The sequence below is a fragment of the Engystomops pustulosus genome, chromosome 10 (genome assembly GCF_040894005.1).
Source record: "Engystomops pustulosus chromosome 10, aEngPut4.maternal, whole genome shotgun sequence".
In the NCBI taxonomy this organism is placed as follows: domain Eukaryota; kingdom Metazoa; phylum Chordata; class Amphibia; order Anura; family Leptodactylidae; genus Engystomops; species Engystomops pustulosus.
In genome coordinates this window covers 95,900,039-95,920,823 of record NC_092420.1, presented here as the reverse complement: position 1 = coordinate 95,920,823, position 20,785 = coordinate 95,900,039, and the positions used below count along the sequence as shown (strand labels likewise).

Here is a 20,785-nt window from a genome sequence, read left to right as displayed (position 1 = left end):
ACGGAGAAGAAGTCAATGTATATACAGGGAAGCCCCCCATACAGGGAGACCCCCAGAGTCTATGAACTTCGCAAACCTCCCTCCTATCCAGGTATTATGGAGACAATGGAATCAGCACGGATTATAGATTATAGATATATATCCTGTACAAACTGATACAAAGTCACAGAGATGACAGACCACAGGGGCACCCAGTGACCCGTCACCCGCGCGGTGACCCCAAGACACATCCAAAGGAAAAGAAGAGAAAGGTTTTATCTCTACGTAACACAATGTATTTATTTCCAAATATTCTCCAATTATTTATCTGTTTACAAAAATGTTCCAAATAAATATGAAAAATAATAAATAAAAAAAATACCATGTTCATCAATATTTATTTTATAGAAAATCCACAAAAACTCGAAATGAATGGAAAAGTTAAAAAAAAAATTTAAAAAAATCTGATGGTTTTAGCCAATGAAGTTGAGATGGCACCATAGAGGTCGTCACCCCGTGCCCTAAATGGAATATAAGATGGATAATCCACAAGTTATTAGTATCATACAGGGAATGGCTGGACATGAGGGCATTGTTAGGGGAAGCACTTTGTATCGCAGCTATGTTGGGAGTTGTAGTTTTCCAAAATCTGTTCTTGTTTTTCTCTCTTAAACTGCTGCAAATCAACAACTCCCATGACCGACACCTGTAGTGAAGCAACACAACAACTACTCCTAGCATGTATGTATATGTTCCACTCACTAATGAATGGCGCATGCTGGGAGTGGTAGTTTGACAAAAGCCCTAGATCTTACCCTATGGCAGGAGTTTGCACCGTGTTGCTGCTCAGCTGTAGTAAAACTACAACCCCCAGAGGAAATACTTGTCCAGAAGTTTTCAAATGTTCCATACATATGACAGCGCATGATGGTAGTTGTAGTTTAACAACAACTGGAGTGCCAATTTTGTTGTTCTTTACAATGAATCAATGTATTTTGCATACTGCACAGCCCCAGCTGATGCAAAACTACAACTCCCAGCATCCCTGGTTCTCAAAAGTTTCAAAAAAATGAACGGAGCATGCTGGGAGTTGTAGTTTTGCAACAGCTTGAGTGTTGGCATGCTGTTTCCTGCCCTAGACAATGCAGTTTTGCAAATATTTGTACCCTGAGTGTCCCCGAACTAAAACTCCCAGCATGCACATTGCTAGTGTCATAGACATGAATGATCACTTTGGGAGCTGTAGAGTCATAACAACTGAATAGTGCAATAAGCATAAATGGAGCATGCTGGGAGTTGTAGTTGCACCTGAAGTGTAAAGGTGCCTTATGCTGAACAGAAATGAGTCTCCAGCTGGTGCATAACTACAACTACCAGCATGTCCTGACAGCCGGGATGCTAGGTGTTGTAGTTTTTGTAGATGGGCAGAGGTGGCTCCTGTCTCACATATCAATCAATGTAACGAGAATGGATGAGGACGCCGGAGCGCGGCTGTAAGTAACGCAAACTGGGAACAAAAAAAGAATTAATTAGCGCTGACAAATATTCAATGGGGCTTTTTTAAGCAGCTGCTGTATATCTTTTACTATGCAGTTACGCTAATTACCTCATCCTAATTCTTCATTTTGCCTTTTATTAATAGTCCTGCGATTTGTCACATCACACAAACAAATCAGGAGGAAGAAAAATCACCTCGTAAACGTGAAATGAATCCTACTCCGAGAGGACGGAATATTACAGCTAAGGAGGGAGGAAGGAGGGAGGGAGGAGAGAGAGAGGAGGGAGGACAGAGGAAGGAGGGAGGGAGGGGAGGAAAGAGTGAGGGAGGAGGGAGAGAGGGAGAAGAGAGAGGGAGGAGAGAGGGAGGAAGGGAGGAGAGAGGGAGGAGAGAGGGGAGAGAGGGAGGAGGGAGGGGAGAGAGAGAGGAGGGAGGAGGGAGGAGAGAGGGAGGAGGGAGGAGAGAGGAAGGAGGGAGGGAGGGGAGGAAAGAGTGAGGGAGGAGGGAGAGAGGGAGAAGAGAGAGGGAGGAGAGAGGGAGGAAGGGAGGAGAGAGGGAGGAGAGAGGGGAGAGAGGGAGGAGGGAGGGGAGAGAGGAGAGAGGGAGGAGGGAGGAGAGAGGAAGGAGGGAGGGAGGAGAGAGAGAGAGGAGGTAGGGGAGAGAGGGAGGAGAGAGGAAGGAGGGAGGGAGGAAGGAGGGAGGGAGGAGAGAGAGAGGAGGGAGGACAGAGGAAGGAGGGAGGGGAGGAAAGAGTGAGGGAGGAGGGAGAGAGGGAGAAGGGAGGAGAGAGAGGGAGGAAGGGAGGAGAGAGGGAGGAGAGAGGGAGGAGAGAGGGAAGAGAGGGAGGAGGGAGAGAGGAGGGAGGGGAGAGAGGGAGGGGAGAGAGGGAGGATGGAGGAGAGAGGAAGGAGGGAGGAGAGAGAGAGGAGGTAGGGGAGAGAGGGAGGAGAGAGGAAGGAGGGAGGGAGGAGAGAGAGGAGGGAGGGGAGAGAGGGAGGAGAGAGGGAGGGGAGGAAAGAGTGAGGGAAGAGGGAGAGAGGGAGAAGGGAGGAGAGAGAGGGAGGAGAGAGGGGAGAGAGGGAGGAGGGAGAGAGGAGGGAGGGGAGAGAGGGAGGAGGGAGGAGAGAGGAAGGAGGGAGGGAGGAGGGAGTGAGGGAGGAGAGAGGAAGGAGGGAGGGAGGAGGGAGTGAGGGAGGAGAGAGGAAGGAGGGAGGGGAGGAAAGAGTGAGGGAGGGGGGAGAGAGGGAGAAGGGAGGAGAGAGGGGAGGAGAGAGGGGAGAGAGGGAGGAGGGAGAGAGGAGGGAGGGGAAAGAGGGAGGAGAGAGGAAGGAGGGAAGGAGGAGAGAGAGAGGAGGGAGAGAGAGAGGAGGGAGGGAGGGGAGAGAGGGAGGAGAGAGGAAGGAGGGAGGTAGGAGAGATGGGGGAGGGAGTGAGGAAGAAGGGAGGGAGGGGAGGAAAGAGTGAGGGAGGGGGGAGAGAGGGAGAAGGGAGGAGAGAGGGTGGAGGGAGGAGAGATGGAGGAAGGGAGGAGAGAGGAGAGATGGGGGAGGGAGGAGAGAGTGAGGGAGGAGAGAGGAAGGAGGGAGGGGAGGAAAGAGTGAGGGAGGAGGAGAGAGGAAGGAGGGAGGGAGGGGAGGAAAGAGTGAGGGAGGAGGGAGAGAGGCAGAAGGGAGGAGAGAGGGTGGAGGCAGGAGGCAGGAGAGGGGGAGGAAGGGAGGAGAGAGGGAGAAGGGAGGAGAGAGGATGGAGGGAGGAGAGAGGGAGGAAGGGAGGAGAGAGGAAGGGAGGGGAGGAGAGAGGAAGGGAGGGGAGGGGGAGTGAGGGAGGAAGGGAGGAGAGAGGAAGGAGGGAGGGAGAAGAGAGGACAGCCTCAAAAAATCTTACATCATAGTCTTCCACAGTGTCCTTTTTATGGGGACCTGCTCCTCAGGGGTGGGCCCAGATCATAGAGGTGGACCTCTGAAGTGACATATGAGAATCCTAGGGCATAGATTATGATCCACTGTTCAATATGTCACTGTAAAAGTGATATTCCCGAGATTTCATGCTCAAAAAAACTGTAAAATTATAATCAAAATTTGTTTGGCAACTCTCTTACACATTACATGTTGTGTTGCCTTTACAGCTTTAGATTTTCTGCTTGCAGTCAGTGAATGGTGACCTTCTCTTAAGACCCATCCTATGGTTTTGTACAATTGTATCCAGACTCCAAAACGATACATTTTAGCTAATATTTTCCATTGTAACAATTTATCAGGACAGCGGCTGATGGACTAATACCCCCGATGTGTGTAGCATTAGTGTTTTCTGTGCTTTGGATATAAATAAGTCGGTTCTAGCAGCAAGTAGAGATGTTGCAAGTGGAAAGGAATTGAAAGTTTACAAAAAAAAAATGCAGAACTATTTATCATGTATCGATTAAAAGGGAAAGTCTCAGCAGGTACAACCATTGTCCCCGGAGAAATATAATAATAATTCCTTTACATGTGTAATCAGACCTTTGTGTATGTTGTTAGTAGCAGCAGGACTGTGATATATGGATTTATATTACAGGATTGTAGCTTCTCCAAGTGCACTGAGGGTGTGTCCTCACACTGCTGTGCTCTCCGCAGCCAGTGTGAAGTATTGTCCCGGGAAAGAGGTTTGTAATCAGATCTTTTTGTATGTTGTTAGTAGCAGCAGGACTGTGATATATGGCTTTAAATTCCAGGATTGTAGCTTCTCCAAGTGCACTGGGGCTCACACTGTGCAGCTCTCTGCAGCCAGTGTTGGGTATTGTCCCTGAGCACAGAGCACAGCAGTGTGAGGACACATCCTCAGTGCACCTGGAGAAGCTACAATCCTGGAATATAAATCCATATATCACAGTCCTGCTGCTACTAACAACATACACAAAGGTCTGACTACACTTCTCTCCAAGGACATGACCCGACACTCACTGCAGTCTGTATGGTCACACCTGCTGACAGGTTCTCTAATTTACATAAAATCAGAAAGCTTGGGCTCCATGGACGCCTATAGTCACTTGCACTTCATGGATTATAATCTGTCCCTGCCCCCGAGGAGCAAACATATAATTACAAGGCTGCATTTTCCCTGCAGCTCTTCTGCTTTTTTGCCCGGTTAGAACGTTTTTTGGGGCACATGTCTGGCCCCCCCAAAAAACAAAAGGTGAAAAATAACAAATCTCCCCATTGTCCTCTCCAGGTCTGATACTGGAAGATACAATGTAACGACCTGTAGATCAACACTTCATCAAATCCTCGAGAGTCCTCGGAGCTACAAGTGACGTCCCCGGCCCCATAACAAAAGCTGATGTGTTCCATATGACGGATAATTCCATGTGATGGGAGGATAAATAGTGCGGGGGAGGGGGGGGGGGGGTCATACACCGAGGTGCAGCAGACAGTCCCCACATGCCCAAGAAAAAAATAAGATATAAATTCGAGACCTAAAATTGCTTGAACTGTGAAATCAAGTAATGAACAAAAGAAAAGGTCCTGTCAGCAGGAATCATCGCCGCGCAGAGTCAGCAATTTCTGCCGAAACCTTATTATGGCCCCGTATTCGATTCTTCATCTCTGGACTATTTCCCTCACAACAAATAGACTGACTTGACCTCAGCCGGTTACTTAATGCAAGTTGCCTGTCATCTCTCACTAAGCCGCCATCCTTCTCCTTGAGAGTCCTTTATCCACGCAGAAGAGGAGAGGAGATACGATCCGGCCCTGCTCTGAGATAACACGGCTAATGCCGGCATTACTCACCTAGAGGGGTCTCTCCCCCCGCTGCCCGCCATTATACTCTGCTTATTCATATCAGGACCCTGAGTGGTGGTCTGGGGGCTGTAAGAGGACAATGTTACTATGAGGCCCCTGAGTGGTGGTCTGGGGGCTGAGGGAGGACATTGTTACTATGAGGCCCCTGAGTGGTGGTCTGGGGGCTGAGGGAGGACATTGTTACTATGAGGCCCCTGAGTGGTGGTCTGGGGGTTGCAGGAGGACATTGTTACTATGAGGCCCCTGAGTGGTGGTCTGGGGGCTGAGGGAGGACATTGTTACTATGAGGCCCCTGAGTGGTGGTCTGGGGGTTGCAGGAGGACAATGTTACTATGAGGCCCCTGAGTGGTGGTCTGGGGGCTGCAGGAGGACATTGTTACTATGAGGCCCCTGAGTGGTGGTCTGGGGGTTGCAGAAGGACATTGTTACTATGAGGCCCCTGAGTGGTGGTCTGGGGGCTGTGGGAGGACATTGTTACTATGAGGCCCCTGAGTGGTGGTCTGGGGGCTGTGGGAGGACATTGTTACTATGAGGCCCCTGAGTGGTGGTCTGGGGGCTGTGGGAGGACATTGTTACTATGAGGCCCCTGAGTGGTGGTCTGGGGGTTGCAGGAGGACAATGTTACTATGAGGCCCCTGAGTGATGGTCTGGGGGTTGCAGAAGGACAATGTTACTATGAGGCCCCTGAGTGGTGGTCTGGGGGCTGTGGGAGGACATTGTTACTATGAGGCCCCTGAGTGGTGGTCTGGGGGCTGTGGGAGGACAATGTTACTATGAGGCCCCTGAGTGATGGTCTGGGGTTGCAGAAGGACAATGTTACTATGAGGCCCCTGAGTGGTGGTCTGGGGGAGGGCATTGTTACTATGGTCTGGGGGCTGTAAGAGGACAATGTTACTATGAGGCCCCTGAGTGGTGGTCTGGGGGCTGTGGGAGGACAATGTTACTATGAGGCCCCTGAGTGATGGTCTGGGGGCTGTAAGAGGACAATGTTACTATGAGGCCCCTGAGTGGTGGTCTGGGGGCTGCAGGAGGACAATGTTACTATGAGGCCCCTGAGTGGTGGTCTGAGGGCTGCAGGAGGACAATGTTACTATGAGGCTCCTGAGTGGTGGTCTGGGGCTGCAGGAGGACATTGTTACTATGAGGCCCCTGAGTGGTGGTCTGGGGGCTAGAGGAGGACATTGTTACTATGAGGCCCCTGAGTGGTGGTCTGGGGGTTGCAGGAGGACATTGTTCCTATGAGGCTCCTGAGTGGTGGTCTGGGGGCTGAGGGAGGACATTGTTACTATGAGGCTCCTGAGTGGTGGTCTGGGGGCTAGAGGAGGACATTGTTACTATGAGGCTCCTGAGTGGTGGTCTGGGGGTTGCAGGAGGACAATGTTACTATGAGGCTCCTGAGTGGTGGTCTGGGGGTTGCAGGAGGACATTGTTACTATGAGGCTCCTGAGTGGTGGTCTGGGGGCTGAGGGAGGACATTGTTACTATGAGGCCCCTGAGTGGTGGTCTGAGGGCTGCAGGAGGACAATGTTACTATGAGGCTCCTGAGTGGTGGTCTGGGGCTGCAGGAGGACATTGTTACTATGAGGCCCCTGAGTGGTGGTCTGGGGGCTGCAGGAGGACATTGTTACTATGAGGCTCCTGAGTGGTGGTCTGGGGGTTGCAGGAGGACATTGTTACTATGGTCTGGGGGCTGCAGGAGGACAATGTTACTATGAGGCTCCTGAGTGGTGGTCTGGGGGTTGCAGGAGGACATTGTTACTATGAGGCTCCTGAGTGGTGGTCTGGGGGCTGAGGGAGGACATTGTTACTATGAGGCCCCTGAGTGGTGGTCTGAGGGCTGCAGGAGGACAATGTTACTATGAGGCTCCTGAGTGGTGGTCTGGGGCTGCAGGAGGACATTGTTACTATGAGGCCCCTGAGTGGTGGTCTGGGGGCTGCAGGAGGACAATGTTACTATGAGGCCCCTGAGTGGTGGTCTGGGGGCTAGAGGAGGACATTGTTACTATGAGGCCCCTGAGTGGTGGTCTGGGGGTTGCAGGAGGACATTGTTCCTATGAGGCTCCTGAGTGGTGGTCTGGGGGCTGAGGGAGGACATTGTTACTATGAGGCTCCTGAGTGGTGGTCTGGGGGTTGCAGGAGGACAATGTTACTATGAGGCTCCTGAGTGGTGGTCTGGGGGCTGCAGGAGGACATTGTTACTATGAGGCTCCTGAGTGGTGGTCTGGGGGCTGAGGGAGGACATTGTTACTATGAGGCCCCTGAGTGGTGGTCTGGGGGTTGCAGGAGGACATTGTTACTATGAGGCTCCTGAGTGGTGGTCTGGGGGTTGCAGGAGGACATTGTTACTATGAGGCTCCTGAGTGGTGGTCTGGGGGTTGCAGGAGGACATTGTTACTATGAGGCTCCTGAGTGGTGGTCTGGGGGCTGAGGGAGGACATAGTTACTATGAGGCCCCTGAGTGGTGGTCTGGGGGTTGCAGGAGGACATTGTTACTATGAGGCTCCTGAGTGGTGGTCTGGGGGCTGAGGGAGGACATTGTTACTATGAGGCTCCTGAGTGGTGGTCTGGGGGCTGCAGGAGGACATTGTTACTATGAGGCCCCTGAGTGGTGGTCTGGGGGTTGCAGGAGGACAATGTTACTATGAGGCTCCTGAGTGGTGGTCTGGGGGTTGCAGGAGGACATTGTTACTATGAGGCCCCTGAGTGGTAGTCTGGGGGCTGCGGGAGAGAACCTCTAACCTCTGCTTATGTTGTTAGTAGCAGCAGGACTGTGATTTATATTCCCAGATAGCAGCTTCTCCACCTCGGTTTTGTCCTCACACTGCTGTGCTCTATGCTGCCTGCAGCCAGTGTTATGTATTGTTCCCAGAGAGATGTGTAATCAGACCTTTGTATATATTTAGTAGCAGCAGGACTGTGATCTATGGATGCATATTCCAGGATTGTAGCTTCTCAAAGTGGACAGTGGGGTATTTCCTCACACTGCTGTGCTCTCTGCTTTGAACTGCTGCACAGCTCCTCCCTTCTACATGGAGTAAAAGCTGTCACCTTCAGGTTCAGTAATAGAGTAATTAGCAAGAGTGAATGTAAAACATCTAAATGCAGAGTGTTTAGAGCACAGCAGTGTGAGGACATAACCCCAGAACATAGGAGAAGCTGCAATCCTGGAATATAAATCCATATATCACAGTCCTGCAACATACACAAAGGTATGGTTACGTGGACAATACCTAACACTGGCTTGAGAGTGCCCAGAGCACAGCAGTGTGAGGACCACCCCCCAGTGCACTTGGTGAAGCTACAATCCTGGAATATGTATATATCACAGTCCTGCTGCTACAAACACCATACAGAAAGGTCTAATTACACCTTTCTCCAGGGACAATACATAGCACTGTAGTCTGTATAGTCACATCAGGTGAAAGATCCCTTTAAGTTGCAGTGAATATAACGTTTCGAACAAGCGGATACATTGTATAGAGCGGAGTTTGGTGTAACCTACAGTCAATCCGTCGCCCCTGAGGGGCCTATAGGCAGGATGCGGCTTGTCTTGTGCCGCCCGTTACGGGGTGAGGCGTCTCGTCCGAGAATGATAGCGAGTATCGGCCGCGGCGGGGTTACCCGTTACCCCCCGATTATTAGAGAGCCCAACAATGGGGACAGTGTGCGCCCGGGTTATCTGCGCAGGATTAGCAGCGGGGGTCTGCTTTGTGTCCCCTCCGCTGACAGCTCCTGACAGTCCTGCACTTTACTGACTTCATCAGGCGAAATGGACCTTTCCCTCCGAAAAAAAAAAAACGTTCACCGTATCGCAGCAAATATTTTTGTTTTATGAGATAGCTTATCTTCCGTCTGGCTGACGGGCTCTGCAGAATTTCCTAGGTTTGGGTTAAACAAACACCAGGCTGAAGGTTTTACAGTTCCCTCCAGTCTCTGGCGGAGATGCAGGAACAAGGGGGGGGGGGGGGGAGAACAAAAATATGAAAAAACACTGAAATTTTTGCAAGATGAAGTCAGTTGTGTCAATAGTGAGGTCTGGCGCGGAGATCTGCAATTGTTCGCTTGCTTTGTGGGGTCGGGGGTTCATGGCGCCTAAAGTCATGGAGAATGGTGTAAGATTTGGAGAGAATCTGTCAGCAGTTTTAAAAATATCATTATTATTTTTTTATCCCTCCTTTAAGGGGAATTAGTCAAAAGATGTTACCAAGCAAACTGCGGGGGCAGGAGAGAAGATGAATCATACACAGGGTAGTGGCTGTGCCTGGTACTGCAGCTTTAACTGTATGGAACTAAGCTGCAGTACCAGGCACAGCCACTACTAGATGTACGGTGCTGTGTCCGGTACACAATACAGAGGGACATAGTCCTTATTGGGGTGTCACAGACCCCTCAAGATGATGTCAACATTTAGATCTGCACTGATCAACAGTGATGGCCATTGATTTTATGGTTATGGACGCCCCCTTAAAATTCCAGTGACCAATATGGGGGGGGGGGGTGATTTAGATCTTTAAGGCGAAGCAGCTTGAGAAAAATAAACTCTACCCCTATGTGTCATTTAAAAGATCCCTCCAGACACAAGTTATACAACGTGTATAGTGTCTATAGAGGATCTGCAGGCGCTGTGACAAAATGGGGCTCATTTACTAAGGGTCCGCGGAGCGCATTTTCGTCGGGTTTCCCATCGCTTTCCGTTTTGCGGCGCATCGTGCTGGGGATTGTGTCGCACGCGATCGTATTTTGGCGCATCAGCGCCGGCTTGCACGCAACAGAAATAGGGGGGCCGTGCCATCAGACAACCCAACGGATTCGGACAACGTGCGGGATAGGACACCTCCTATACTTTGTGGTGACTGGGAGCTATTGCAATATATGGGGGCCGTGATTGGGTTGCAAATCAAGTGGCCGTGTGAATGTGCCCTTACATACATTGGGGCCAGCGTATGCTAGCCCCGCCGCTGCAAGTTCGCAGCCCAATATATCAAGAGGCTCTCGCCGTAGGAAAAAACGCAGCCGGCGACTTTTCACGAATGAAAAGTCGCTGGCAGCAGCAAGTGCGCAGGCGCGGGGACAGTAACGTCCCGCGCCGATCCACTCCGGGCCCTCCGCCTCCGCTCAGCCGGCCGCGCCCCCCCCCCCTTCACACCCCACTGGCGTTGCGCAGAGGTCCTGATAAATATGCCCCATTGTCTCTGCTTGTTTCATGTCTGACAATTAAAGGGGTCGTCCACTTTCAGCAAACACTTGAAATTGTTTGTATAATGAAAGTTCTACAATCTCCTCATAATACTTTCTGTATCAATTCCTCACACTTTTCTACATCTCTGCTTGCTGTCATTCTATAGAAAGCTTCTATGTTTACTTCCGGCGGATAGAAATCTGTCCCTGGTCACACAGGTGCACGGCTCGTTAGTATCACAGAGTAATCAGAGCCGTGTGCTATAACGAACCGTCCACCTGTGTGACATCACATGACCAGGGACATAACGAGCCGTGCACCTGCGTGACATCACATGACCAGGGATATAACGAGGCGTGCACCTGTGTGACATCACATGACCAGGAATATAACGAGCCGTGCACCTGTGTGACATCACATGAGCAGGGATATAACGAGCCACGCACCTGTGTGACATCACATGACCAGGGATATAACGAACCGTCCACCTGTGTGACATCACATGACCAGGGACATAACGAGCCGTGCACCTGCGTGACATCACATGACCAGGGATATAATGAGTTGTGCACCTGTGTGACATCACATGACCAGGGATATAATGAGTTGTGCACCTGTGTGACATCACATGACCAGGGATATAACGAGCCATGCACCTGTGTGACATCACATGACCAGGGATATAACGAGCCGTGCACCTGTGTGACATCACATGACCAGGGATATAACGAGCCGTGCACCTGTGTGACATCACATGACCAGGGATATAACGAGCCGTGCACCTGTGTGACATCACATGACCAGGGATATAACAAGCCGTGCACCTGTGTGACATCACATGACCAGGGATATAACGAGCCGTGCACCTGTGTCACATCACATGACCAGGAATATAACAAGCCGTGCCCCTGTGCGACATCACATGACCAGGGATATAACAAGCCTTGCACCTGTGTGACATCACATGACCAGGGATATAACAAGCCGTGCACCTGTGTGACATCACATGACCAGGGATATAACAAACCTTGCACCTGTGTGACATCACAAGACCAGAGATATAATGAGCCGTGCACCTGTGTGACATCACATGACCAGGGATATAACGAGCCGTGCACCTGTGTGACATCACATGACCAGGGATATAACAAGCCGTGCACCTGTGTGACATCACATGACCAGGGATATAACGAGCCGTGCACCTGTGTGACATCACATGACCAGGGATATAACAAGCCGTGCACCTGTGCGACATCACATGACCAGGGATATAACGAGCCGTGCACCTGTGTGACATCACATGACCAGGGATATAACAAGCCGTGCACCTGTGTGACATCACATGACCAGGAATATAACAAGCCTTGCACCTGTGTGACATCACAAGACCAGAAATATAATGAGCCGTGCACCTGTGTGACATCACAGATTTCTATCCGCAGGAAGTAAACTTAGAAGCTTTCTATCTAATGACAGCAAGCAGAGATGTAGAAAACCGTGAGGAAACGATACAGAAAGTATATTGGACATTTGTATAACTTTTCATTACTCAAAAAATATCAATTACGTGATGAAAGTGGACGACCCCTTTAAGTATCTCAGGATACACAGCCTGATGCATGTCCGTATAACCAATCTTCTTCAGCGCCCACTACAAGGATGTGGCCTTTTCTGTGACTGCAACTCATTAACCTACATGCAGCCACCTACCTGCTGCTACTGCAGTGCAATTAACCCCTTCATCACTTCCCATTAATGTGAACACATGAGGGCTTCTTTTTTGCAGGACAAGTTCTATTTTTTGATTAAACCTTTTCCGCGGGAGATAGAAAGAACTAAAGAAACTTTTACAGCTTTCCAATAACTTGAAGTGGGGGCAAAATACCAGCAAACAACCGAACCTCATTCTAGGGGGTGACACCTACTGTGCATCTTAAACCCCTTCTAAACCCTAGGCCGGCGGCACACGTGGCATTTTGAACCCATTTTTGGGCCGTTTTTCAGCGGTCCGTTAAAAAAACGCATGTGTTTTTTGGACTGTTTTGGTCCGTTTGCCAATTATCCTCATTAAGATAATTGGAAAAAAATGTCAAAAACTGATGTGTTAAGCGGACTGCTTAAAAACGGCCCAAAAACTGGTTCAAAACGCCACGTGTGCCACAGGCCTTATAGGGTCAACACTGACCACAGCATCGGGAGGGACTGATACCTGTCACTTCTGTATTATGAACGCAGAGAAGGAGTTCATAAAGGAGACAGGGAAGCCCCTTTGGCAATTGTCAGGGGATCCAGGTATCAGACTCCCAATTATCTTAAAACCACTAAGGCCGACGGCACACGTGGTGTTTTGAACCCATTTTTGGGCTGTTTTTCAGCAGTCCGTTAAAAAACGCATGCGTTTTTGAAAACACATCCGTTTTTTGTACTGTTTTGGTCAGTTTTCCAATTATCCTCATTAAGATAATTGGAAAAACTGTCAAAAACGGATGCTTTTTTTTAACGGACTGCTTAAAAACGGCCCAAAAACGGGTTCAAAACGTCACGTGTGCCACCGGCCTTATATGTTCAACACTGACCACAGCATCAGGAGGGACTGAAAATCTCTCTGATATCTGTCACTCCTGTATTATGAAAGCTGAGAAGGGGTTCATAGAGGAGACAAGGAAGCCCCTTTGGCAATAGTCAGGGGATCCAGGTATCAGACTCCCAATTCTCTTAAAACCACTAAGGGTGGTGGCACACGTGGCGTTTTGATCACGTTTTTAGGCCGTTTTTAAGCAGTCTGTTAAAAAATGCATGTGTTTTTTGAAAACGCATCAATTTTTTTGACCGTTTTTGTCCATTTTCCAATTATCCTTATTAAGATAATTGGAAAAAACTGTCAAAAACGGATGCGTTTAACAGACTGCTTAAAAAGGGCTTAGAAACAGGTTCAAAACGCCACGTGCGCCGCCACGCTAAATCATAAATATTTATTATATTATCTATATTGATGTTATGATCCGCAAATACTTCTATGTGAATGTTGGTCCTGCCCCAAACATGTCAGACATCCAATCAGTGGTGGGAATTGCTCACAGCCATATAAGACGTCACCTGTTGGGTGCACGAGGTGACCCCGTCCTGCAGGTATTGTATGCGCGCGTTCACACAGGGGGGGTTTTCATAAACAGTTTCCATCTGTTTGTCCTTTGTATAAAGCCCGGGCTCTGTTTCCTGCAGGGCTGCAAGCTGTCACTTTGTCCACACGTCTGCGGAGCATGTGGCACCCGAGTGACAGGCAGGTTGTGCAGGTAATCCCAAACCTTTCCTTCCTGCGCCCTCCACACCCTCTTCATTTACACCGACCCCATTCTCCGTGCGCGGACGCTATTTATTTGCCCAGGTGCGGCGTGCATGCTCGCTGAGGTCATGGCGGGATAGGGTTACACAGCTGCGCTCAACACTCAGGGGCACCAGACCCTCCCCGCGTTTTCTCGTCTCTCCACAATGTATAGGCTGTGGTCTTCCCATCGCTCCCAGTGTAAGATGGGGAGGGGGTCTGCAAGTGCATAGGATCCCATTAAGGTCTGCGCTGGCTATGATGGACACGGAGCAGTGCAGGATGGGGGGAGTAGTAGTGTTTATGTATGAGTCACCCCACATCTGGAGCAGTCACATGATTATTTATCTTCCCTCATTCACATCAGATGATCTAAAATGCTGAATTATCCACGGGCCCCTCTATCACATAATCACCCACCTCTATCATTTTTTATTGCAATTTTAACATTTAAAAATTTTTTTTTTGGACATTATACGTGTGCACCAGCAAGCTCAGGATGAGCACAGCTAACTGCAGTGCAGAATGACCTTGTTACACTATACTACACCCAGCATCGGTGTCACCTGCACATTATGCAGAAAAGTTTTCAAGTTTTCAAATCGCTGACAGCAAGCAGAGCTCTTGAAAAACTTGGAGTGGATGAATCTTTTTCTAACCTTTTATACTATGAATGGTAAAAAGAGATTAAAAGAAAGTATTAAAAAAAAAGATACATAACAACAAATTCCAATTAGGAAGCGTTTCCTATTGTAGTTGCTACATATTTCCTCTGCTTTTACTCCTAAGACTTAGTGGGCCTAGTTAAAGTCGCAGTATGACGCAGAGAAAAAAACCAATGAATGAGCAGAACAATCCGACAAGTATTGAAGTCTTCCCTGTAGGATGGAAGGGTCAGGCTCACATTGGTGAAATGTAACAACTTACATTGTGAAATTTACACATCAGGATACAATGTAACAATATCGCCAGAAGGCGCTGATAGAGTTGCAGCTTTTTTTTTTTGTATAATATGAAGCCATGGAAAAAAAATAAAATAAGAAAATACTGATTTATCTTATAGCCGCTGCTTCATACTGAGTCTAATTTACTCATAAGGTTCAATGCGCACTGTTAAAGTTGCAGGACGGCGCAGATAAATATAGAAGTTATTCCCTAATATAACACACAGAATTAGTAGGACTCCTCGAAAATGCACTAATACAACATCAATGACACAGGTATACGGGAAACTCTATAGGGCGGTATTACAGCGACACTCGCAGCGTGCAAGGAGGATACAGGCGGTATATAGGTGTATGGATACAATGCCCGATAATACAGCCAGAGATAATGGAGAGGTGACACAAGCCGATGCGTCTGTCTCACGACTGGGACCGTGCGCCGCCCGTTCCTTCTTACCTGACATTTTCCTTATCCTCTTATGCGCCTCTTCCGGGGGTCAATGTGAAATGCGTTGGCAGCGCCGAAATAAAATAAAGATGAGCCTTAAAAATGCTGCGTCCAGAGCAATCACATAAATCAGCTACACAGACAGGGCGCTAATACTAATGCAACTGAGCTGACCCGCAGATGTAGCAGTGCTGAACTTGTTGTGGGAGCGGTTTCTTTTTTGTGCGCCAATAGTTACTAAGCAGAATGCAATGGAAAATCTCAAATTTGGCAATTCCGAGGAAAATGGGCGTGGCTAGGAGTGATTAGGAGGAGGAGTTATAAATCTAATAAAAATGGCTCCATAATATCGGAATACATTTAGTAGGCAGGTCCAGCATCCTAGGGAGCAGAGCCATGAAACGCGTCATATTTGCAACAATTTCTTTCAGGATATGTAACAGTTCATTGGTTCTGTATCCCGGCTGTACACCAGGTACTAACGCGCTGCGGGTGACATAGTCCTCGTCCCATGATCACTGCACGTACCAACAAAGACAACAGTGGGGGTCATTTACCATGGTGGGGCGCTGTGGAATCGGATATTGCCTACATTGCAACAATGTATCGTTTGTAAGTGTCACTCAAATCTATTGAGAAATGGAATGAGGAAAAAGCAGTGGGGGGGGGGGGGGGCAAACAAAAATTAAAAAAAAAAAACAAGATTCAGTGTTGGGTAATTTTTACTTACTGGACCAGTTCTTAACCTCATAGAAAGACCAGGAGGATGCGGGGGTGTTAATCAAGGGAAGTTATTATGGCGTTTTTTTTAAAGAATTCACATATTTACGACGCATTTCAGGACATAATAACATAATTTACATAAATCGGGGTCTGGTCAAGACAGATTTGTCTGGTAGAATAAGGTTGTCTGATGGTGAAAGGGAGAGAATACGGAACTAATATCAATTCATTAGCAGGTGCCAACACGTTTCAGGATTTTGTCAGGCAGTGGGAATGGAGATGTTCCCAAAGTGACCAATAAAACTTTTGATGGTGTCCACAGATGGGAGGAGCACAGGGAACAATATATTTATAGGTTTAAACGCGTTTCAGGGCTTCATCGGTCCCAGTATTTCAATGCACACGATGTGGGGCTAAACAAGGGGGTCGTAAAGATACAAGGAAGACATGAGACGCCTTTATGCTAGAATGGGGTGTGAAGGCAGCACTGACTTATTAGCAACGCGTTTCAGGACGTTACTGAGGAAGGATAAACTGATGAAGAAATAATTCAATAAAGTCCTGAGATGTTACATAAGGAAAAGGGGAACTAGAAGCCAAGTGTTTGATCATTTACCAGTAGTAACGCGTTTCAGGTCCTCATATAGGGAAATAAGCCTAAAGTTGGAGAGATCGTTGCTGGTCAAGGGAGCTTTACATACAAGAACAGGGCTCCGGGGCAGAGCTTGAAGAAGCTGCTGGCGGAGCTTCCCATGTCCTAAAACATGTTGCAAAAAGTGACTCCAACGCAATTTATTTAGAAATTAGGCCAAACTGATGGAGAAGGTTTAAGAAGGTAGAATGGGGCCCTCAATGGTGTCAGATTGCTCCTTGGATGGTGTCAGATACTGCGCCAGGAACTTAAAAATGTCCTAAAATGCGTGGACCTCATCCCAGCTCTAAATGGAGATAAGACCCAACTACCAAGAAAGTTTTAGAGGTAAGAATGGAGTCAGGTTGGTCCTCGGCTGCTGCCAGATGGAGGAGAGGACATATTAGGGGGTTAGTCAGATACTAGTTGGACAATGATGCTTTAGATACGAGAATGAGGCCCTCAAAAAGAACATGAGGAACCTTCTGGTTAAGCTTCCAGCGTCTTTTAGGTCTGGACCATCTATCTAGATGGGATAAGACTTTTATCAGAACCATGGTCCATCCAGTCCAGAGAAGGTTCTACAGCGCCCCACGCATTGCAAATGACCACTGACAACTTCCACACACATTTCATCGACAGTAATGGAGGAGAACTTCTCAACGACCAAGTACAAGGTACAACACCAAGACACTAAGAAGATGATGGGACATGGAGGTTCCCAGTCCACAAACACCAGAATGTAACATCTTATTACCTGGTTCCACATCGTGCCACCCGCTGGACTGACTGCCGCTGCCTGGTGACCGCCCCTGGTTTGGGTAAAATGGCTCCTCGTTAGGACTGTCCATCTCATCCTCTACGGACTTGAGGCGCTTCGTAGAACTGGCGGAAAGGAAGAAGAAGACAATGAAAGGAGACATCACCGACACATAGTCCACAGTCTATTATACAAAATACTGCGCCACCTGGTGGTAAAAGGGGCATGAAGAAGGACAAGCGCTGGCAGGTACCTACCTGGTGGAGGACGTGCTGGGCAGCGATCTTCTCATCGCACCTGGACTCATACTGTAGTATGAAGAACTGTCCAAGTCTGAAATGGGGAAGTTAGGACCCGTTCCTGCCGCTATGGGGGCTGCAAGAAGAAGGAAAGGGAAAAAACTTAAGTTACGAGAAAAGAAACATGAAAAATTATGACATTTATGTCAATCGAAGGAGGAGAAAAATCATCCTCAGCCAGGAATTAGTGACATCACTGAGCAACAACTAACTGCCATGTGCTGCTCATACAGGGAACCTGTCAGCAGGTGTGACCGTACAGATTTGTGTTATGTATCGACCCTGGAGAGATGTATAATCAGACCTTTGTGTATGGTGTTAGTAGCAGCAGGACTGTGATATATTGATTTATATTCCAGGATTGTAAATTCTCAGATTGAACTGAGGAAGTGTCCTCACACTGCTGTGTTCTGTGCTCTCTGCAGCCAGTGTTAGGTATTGTCCCTGGAGAGATGTGTAATCAGACCTTTGTGTATGGTGTTAGTAGCAGCAGGACTGTGATATATGGATTTATATTCCAGGATTGTAAATTCTCAGATTGAACTGAGGAAGTGTCCTCACACTGCTGTGTTCTGTGCTTGCTGCAGCTAGTGTTATGTATTGTCCCTGGAGAGATGTGTAATCAGACCTCACACTGCTGTGTTCTGTGCTTGCTGCAGCTAGTGTTATGTATTGTCCCTGGAGAGATGTGTAATCAGACCTTTGTGTATGGTGTTAGTAGCAGCAGGACTGTGATGTATGGATTTATATATTCCAGGATTGTAGATTCTCCAAGTGAACTGGGGATGTATCCGCACACTGCTGTGCTCTGTGCTCTCTGCAGCCAGTGTTATATATTGTCCCTGGAGAGATGTGTAATCAGACCTTGATATATGTTGTTAGTAGCAGCAGGACTGTGATGTATTTATTTATATTCCTGGATTGTAGCTTCACCAAGTGCACTTTGCTCTGTCCTTACACTGCTTTGCTCTGAGCTCTCTGTAGCCAGTGTTAAGTACTGTCCCTAGAGAAATGAGTGATTGTATCTTTCTAAGTTGTTAGTAGCAGCAGAACTGTGAACTATGGATTTACATTTCCCAGGGGATTAAATCCTCTGTGCTGCTGGGATTTTTGCTCCGTTCCATTATATCACTTTGAGGTTGTCACTTCCCAAATGTTCTCCTCACCTTGTGACACAGCGCCTGTCCCTGTCCTCACTGATACCATCACATGAGCAGACAGGTCACCGACCCCTAAAAGGTCAACACCCTCCTCTGCTTCTATACTCTGTGCTGGGATCTCACTGTTACTTCCCCCCTGATATTATGATACTGCCCCTGTCACATGCAGTTGTGTCCTTCCTAATAACATCACATGAGAGGACAGATCACTGTACGGTCAGCCCACTCATCTTCAGCTGCTGCCAGGGAACCCCATGTAGCTCTAAGAGTGAAATCTCTGGTGCGGTCCAATTTCATTACTCCCATTATGGCAAACACAGTCACCAATGGCCGCCTTCTTTCCCCAAATCAACTTTTAAAATTATGCCAATGACCCAAGACTGTGGTGGTGTTACCAGTGCCCCTCTGTGCTGCAGCCACACAGGCTGTTACACTGTCTCCCATTGCTCCTGCAGCACTTCCCCCTTTCTCAGCCTGCTATAATCTCACACAGGGGGAGGTGGAAGTGCTCCTGCACAGTGTATCAGCAGTTGAAGCTGCAGCAAGGAGGGGTTCTGGTAATGCCCTCGAAGCCCTTTGGGCTCATTACTATAATTGTACAAGTTAATTTTAGAAGGAAGGGGTCCATGGATAGCAGTCTGTTACTTTGACTCTACAATTTCCCACTTGTTTCCATATTATACCATCTCCATCTGTCCTCACCATCACATAAGTGTACAAGTCACTTTCCCCCATAGGATCAGCACAGTCCTCCTCCGCTGCTGACATCATTGTTTAACACAAGAGGTTAAACTCAGCAAAAGTGGGTTCCCACAACAGCTGTGCCCCGGTGATGGCTGAGGATCCCCCCGTCTCTTCTACTCTGGGGTCCTCCGTGTAAAAGTGGGGGTCTCACTTTAGGAACTCTGGACAGCAGAGATGTGGAGTGCGGCCCCCCACAAAGAGACGGCTGCTGCAGCGTCGCCCCGGACCACACTGCAGTCACTGACATGAAATCAATCACTGCCATCGCTGCAGCATCAACCAGGTCTCCATCACTGCAGCCCCAGCATGTCACCGCACACAGAAATATCTATACATCATGTGCAGCAGAGGATGACATCATCATATCTCGCAGAAGATGACATCACCACATGCAGCAGAGGATGACATCATTATGTGCAGCAGAATTTGACATCATCATGTGCAGCAGAGGATGACATCATCATGTGCAGCAGAATTTGACATCATCATGTGCAGCAGAGGATGACATCATCATGTGCAGCAGAGGATGACATCATCATGTGCAGCAGAATTTGACATCATCATGTGCAGCAGAGGATGACATCATCATGTGCAGCAGAGGATGACATCATCATGTGCAGCAGAGGATGACATCATCATGTGCAGCAGAATTTGACATCATCATGTGCAGCAGAGGATGACATCATCATGTGCAGCAGAATTTGACATCATCACGAGCAGCAGAAGATGACATCACCATGCGCAGCAGAAGATGACATCACCATGTGCAGCAGAAGATAATATCATGTGCTGCAAAAGATGACATCATCACGTGCAGCAGAAGATGACATCACAATGTGCAGCAGAAGATAATATCATGTGCTGCAAAAGATGACATCATCACGTGCAGCAGAAGATGACATCACAATGTGCAGCAGAAGATGACATCATCACATGCAGCGGAAGATGACATCATCATATACAGCCGGTGACATCACAGGTGGGGTTGGACCTCTGCAGCAGAACCTGTGGTATCATTCCTATACTGAACCTTTTTGTATTGTGCTTATATTTTAACTCTTTCATTGCCGCTCACTGACCGTTGTCTCTGGTGGGATCTACACCTCATGCAGTGCGGAGGGTCACCATGTAATGCTGGGTAATCAGCAGGGTGAGGCTGGCACACTGCACCCATGGGTCATCCGATGCCAAGACCTGGCGAGCGCATCACAGAACAAACCAGGGGCACGGGTGTGAGCACCGAGGGGTCTATGATTATCCAGGAGCTTAATAAGATGTTTGATGCGGAGGTCAGAAAAGTATCAGCTTCCAGAGAGCAA

General features: G+C 48.4%; 1 protein-coding gene across 16 annotated transcripts in view; it reads right to left on the bottom strand.

Moving 5' to 3' along the window:
• Positions 1 to 20,785, bottom strand: part of NFIA (nuclear factor I A) — a 381,842-nt gene that overhangs the window by 75,071 nt on the left and 285,986 nt on the right. For all 16 annotated transcript variants that reach the window (XM_072128277.1, XM_072128276.1, XM_072128283.1 and 13 more), the window contains exons 5-6: positions 17,521 to 17,638; positions 17,261 to 17,388 (exon numbers count right to left, since the gene is read on the bottom strand). In XM_072128277.1, the coding sequence (XP_071984378.1) occupies positions 17,261 to 17,388; positions 17,521 to 17,638 (246 nt within the window). The remainder of the gene's footprint in view (positions 1 to 17,260; positions 17,389 to 17,520; positions 17,639 to 20,785) is intronic.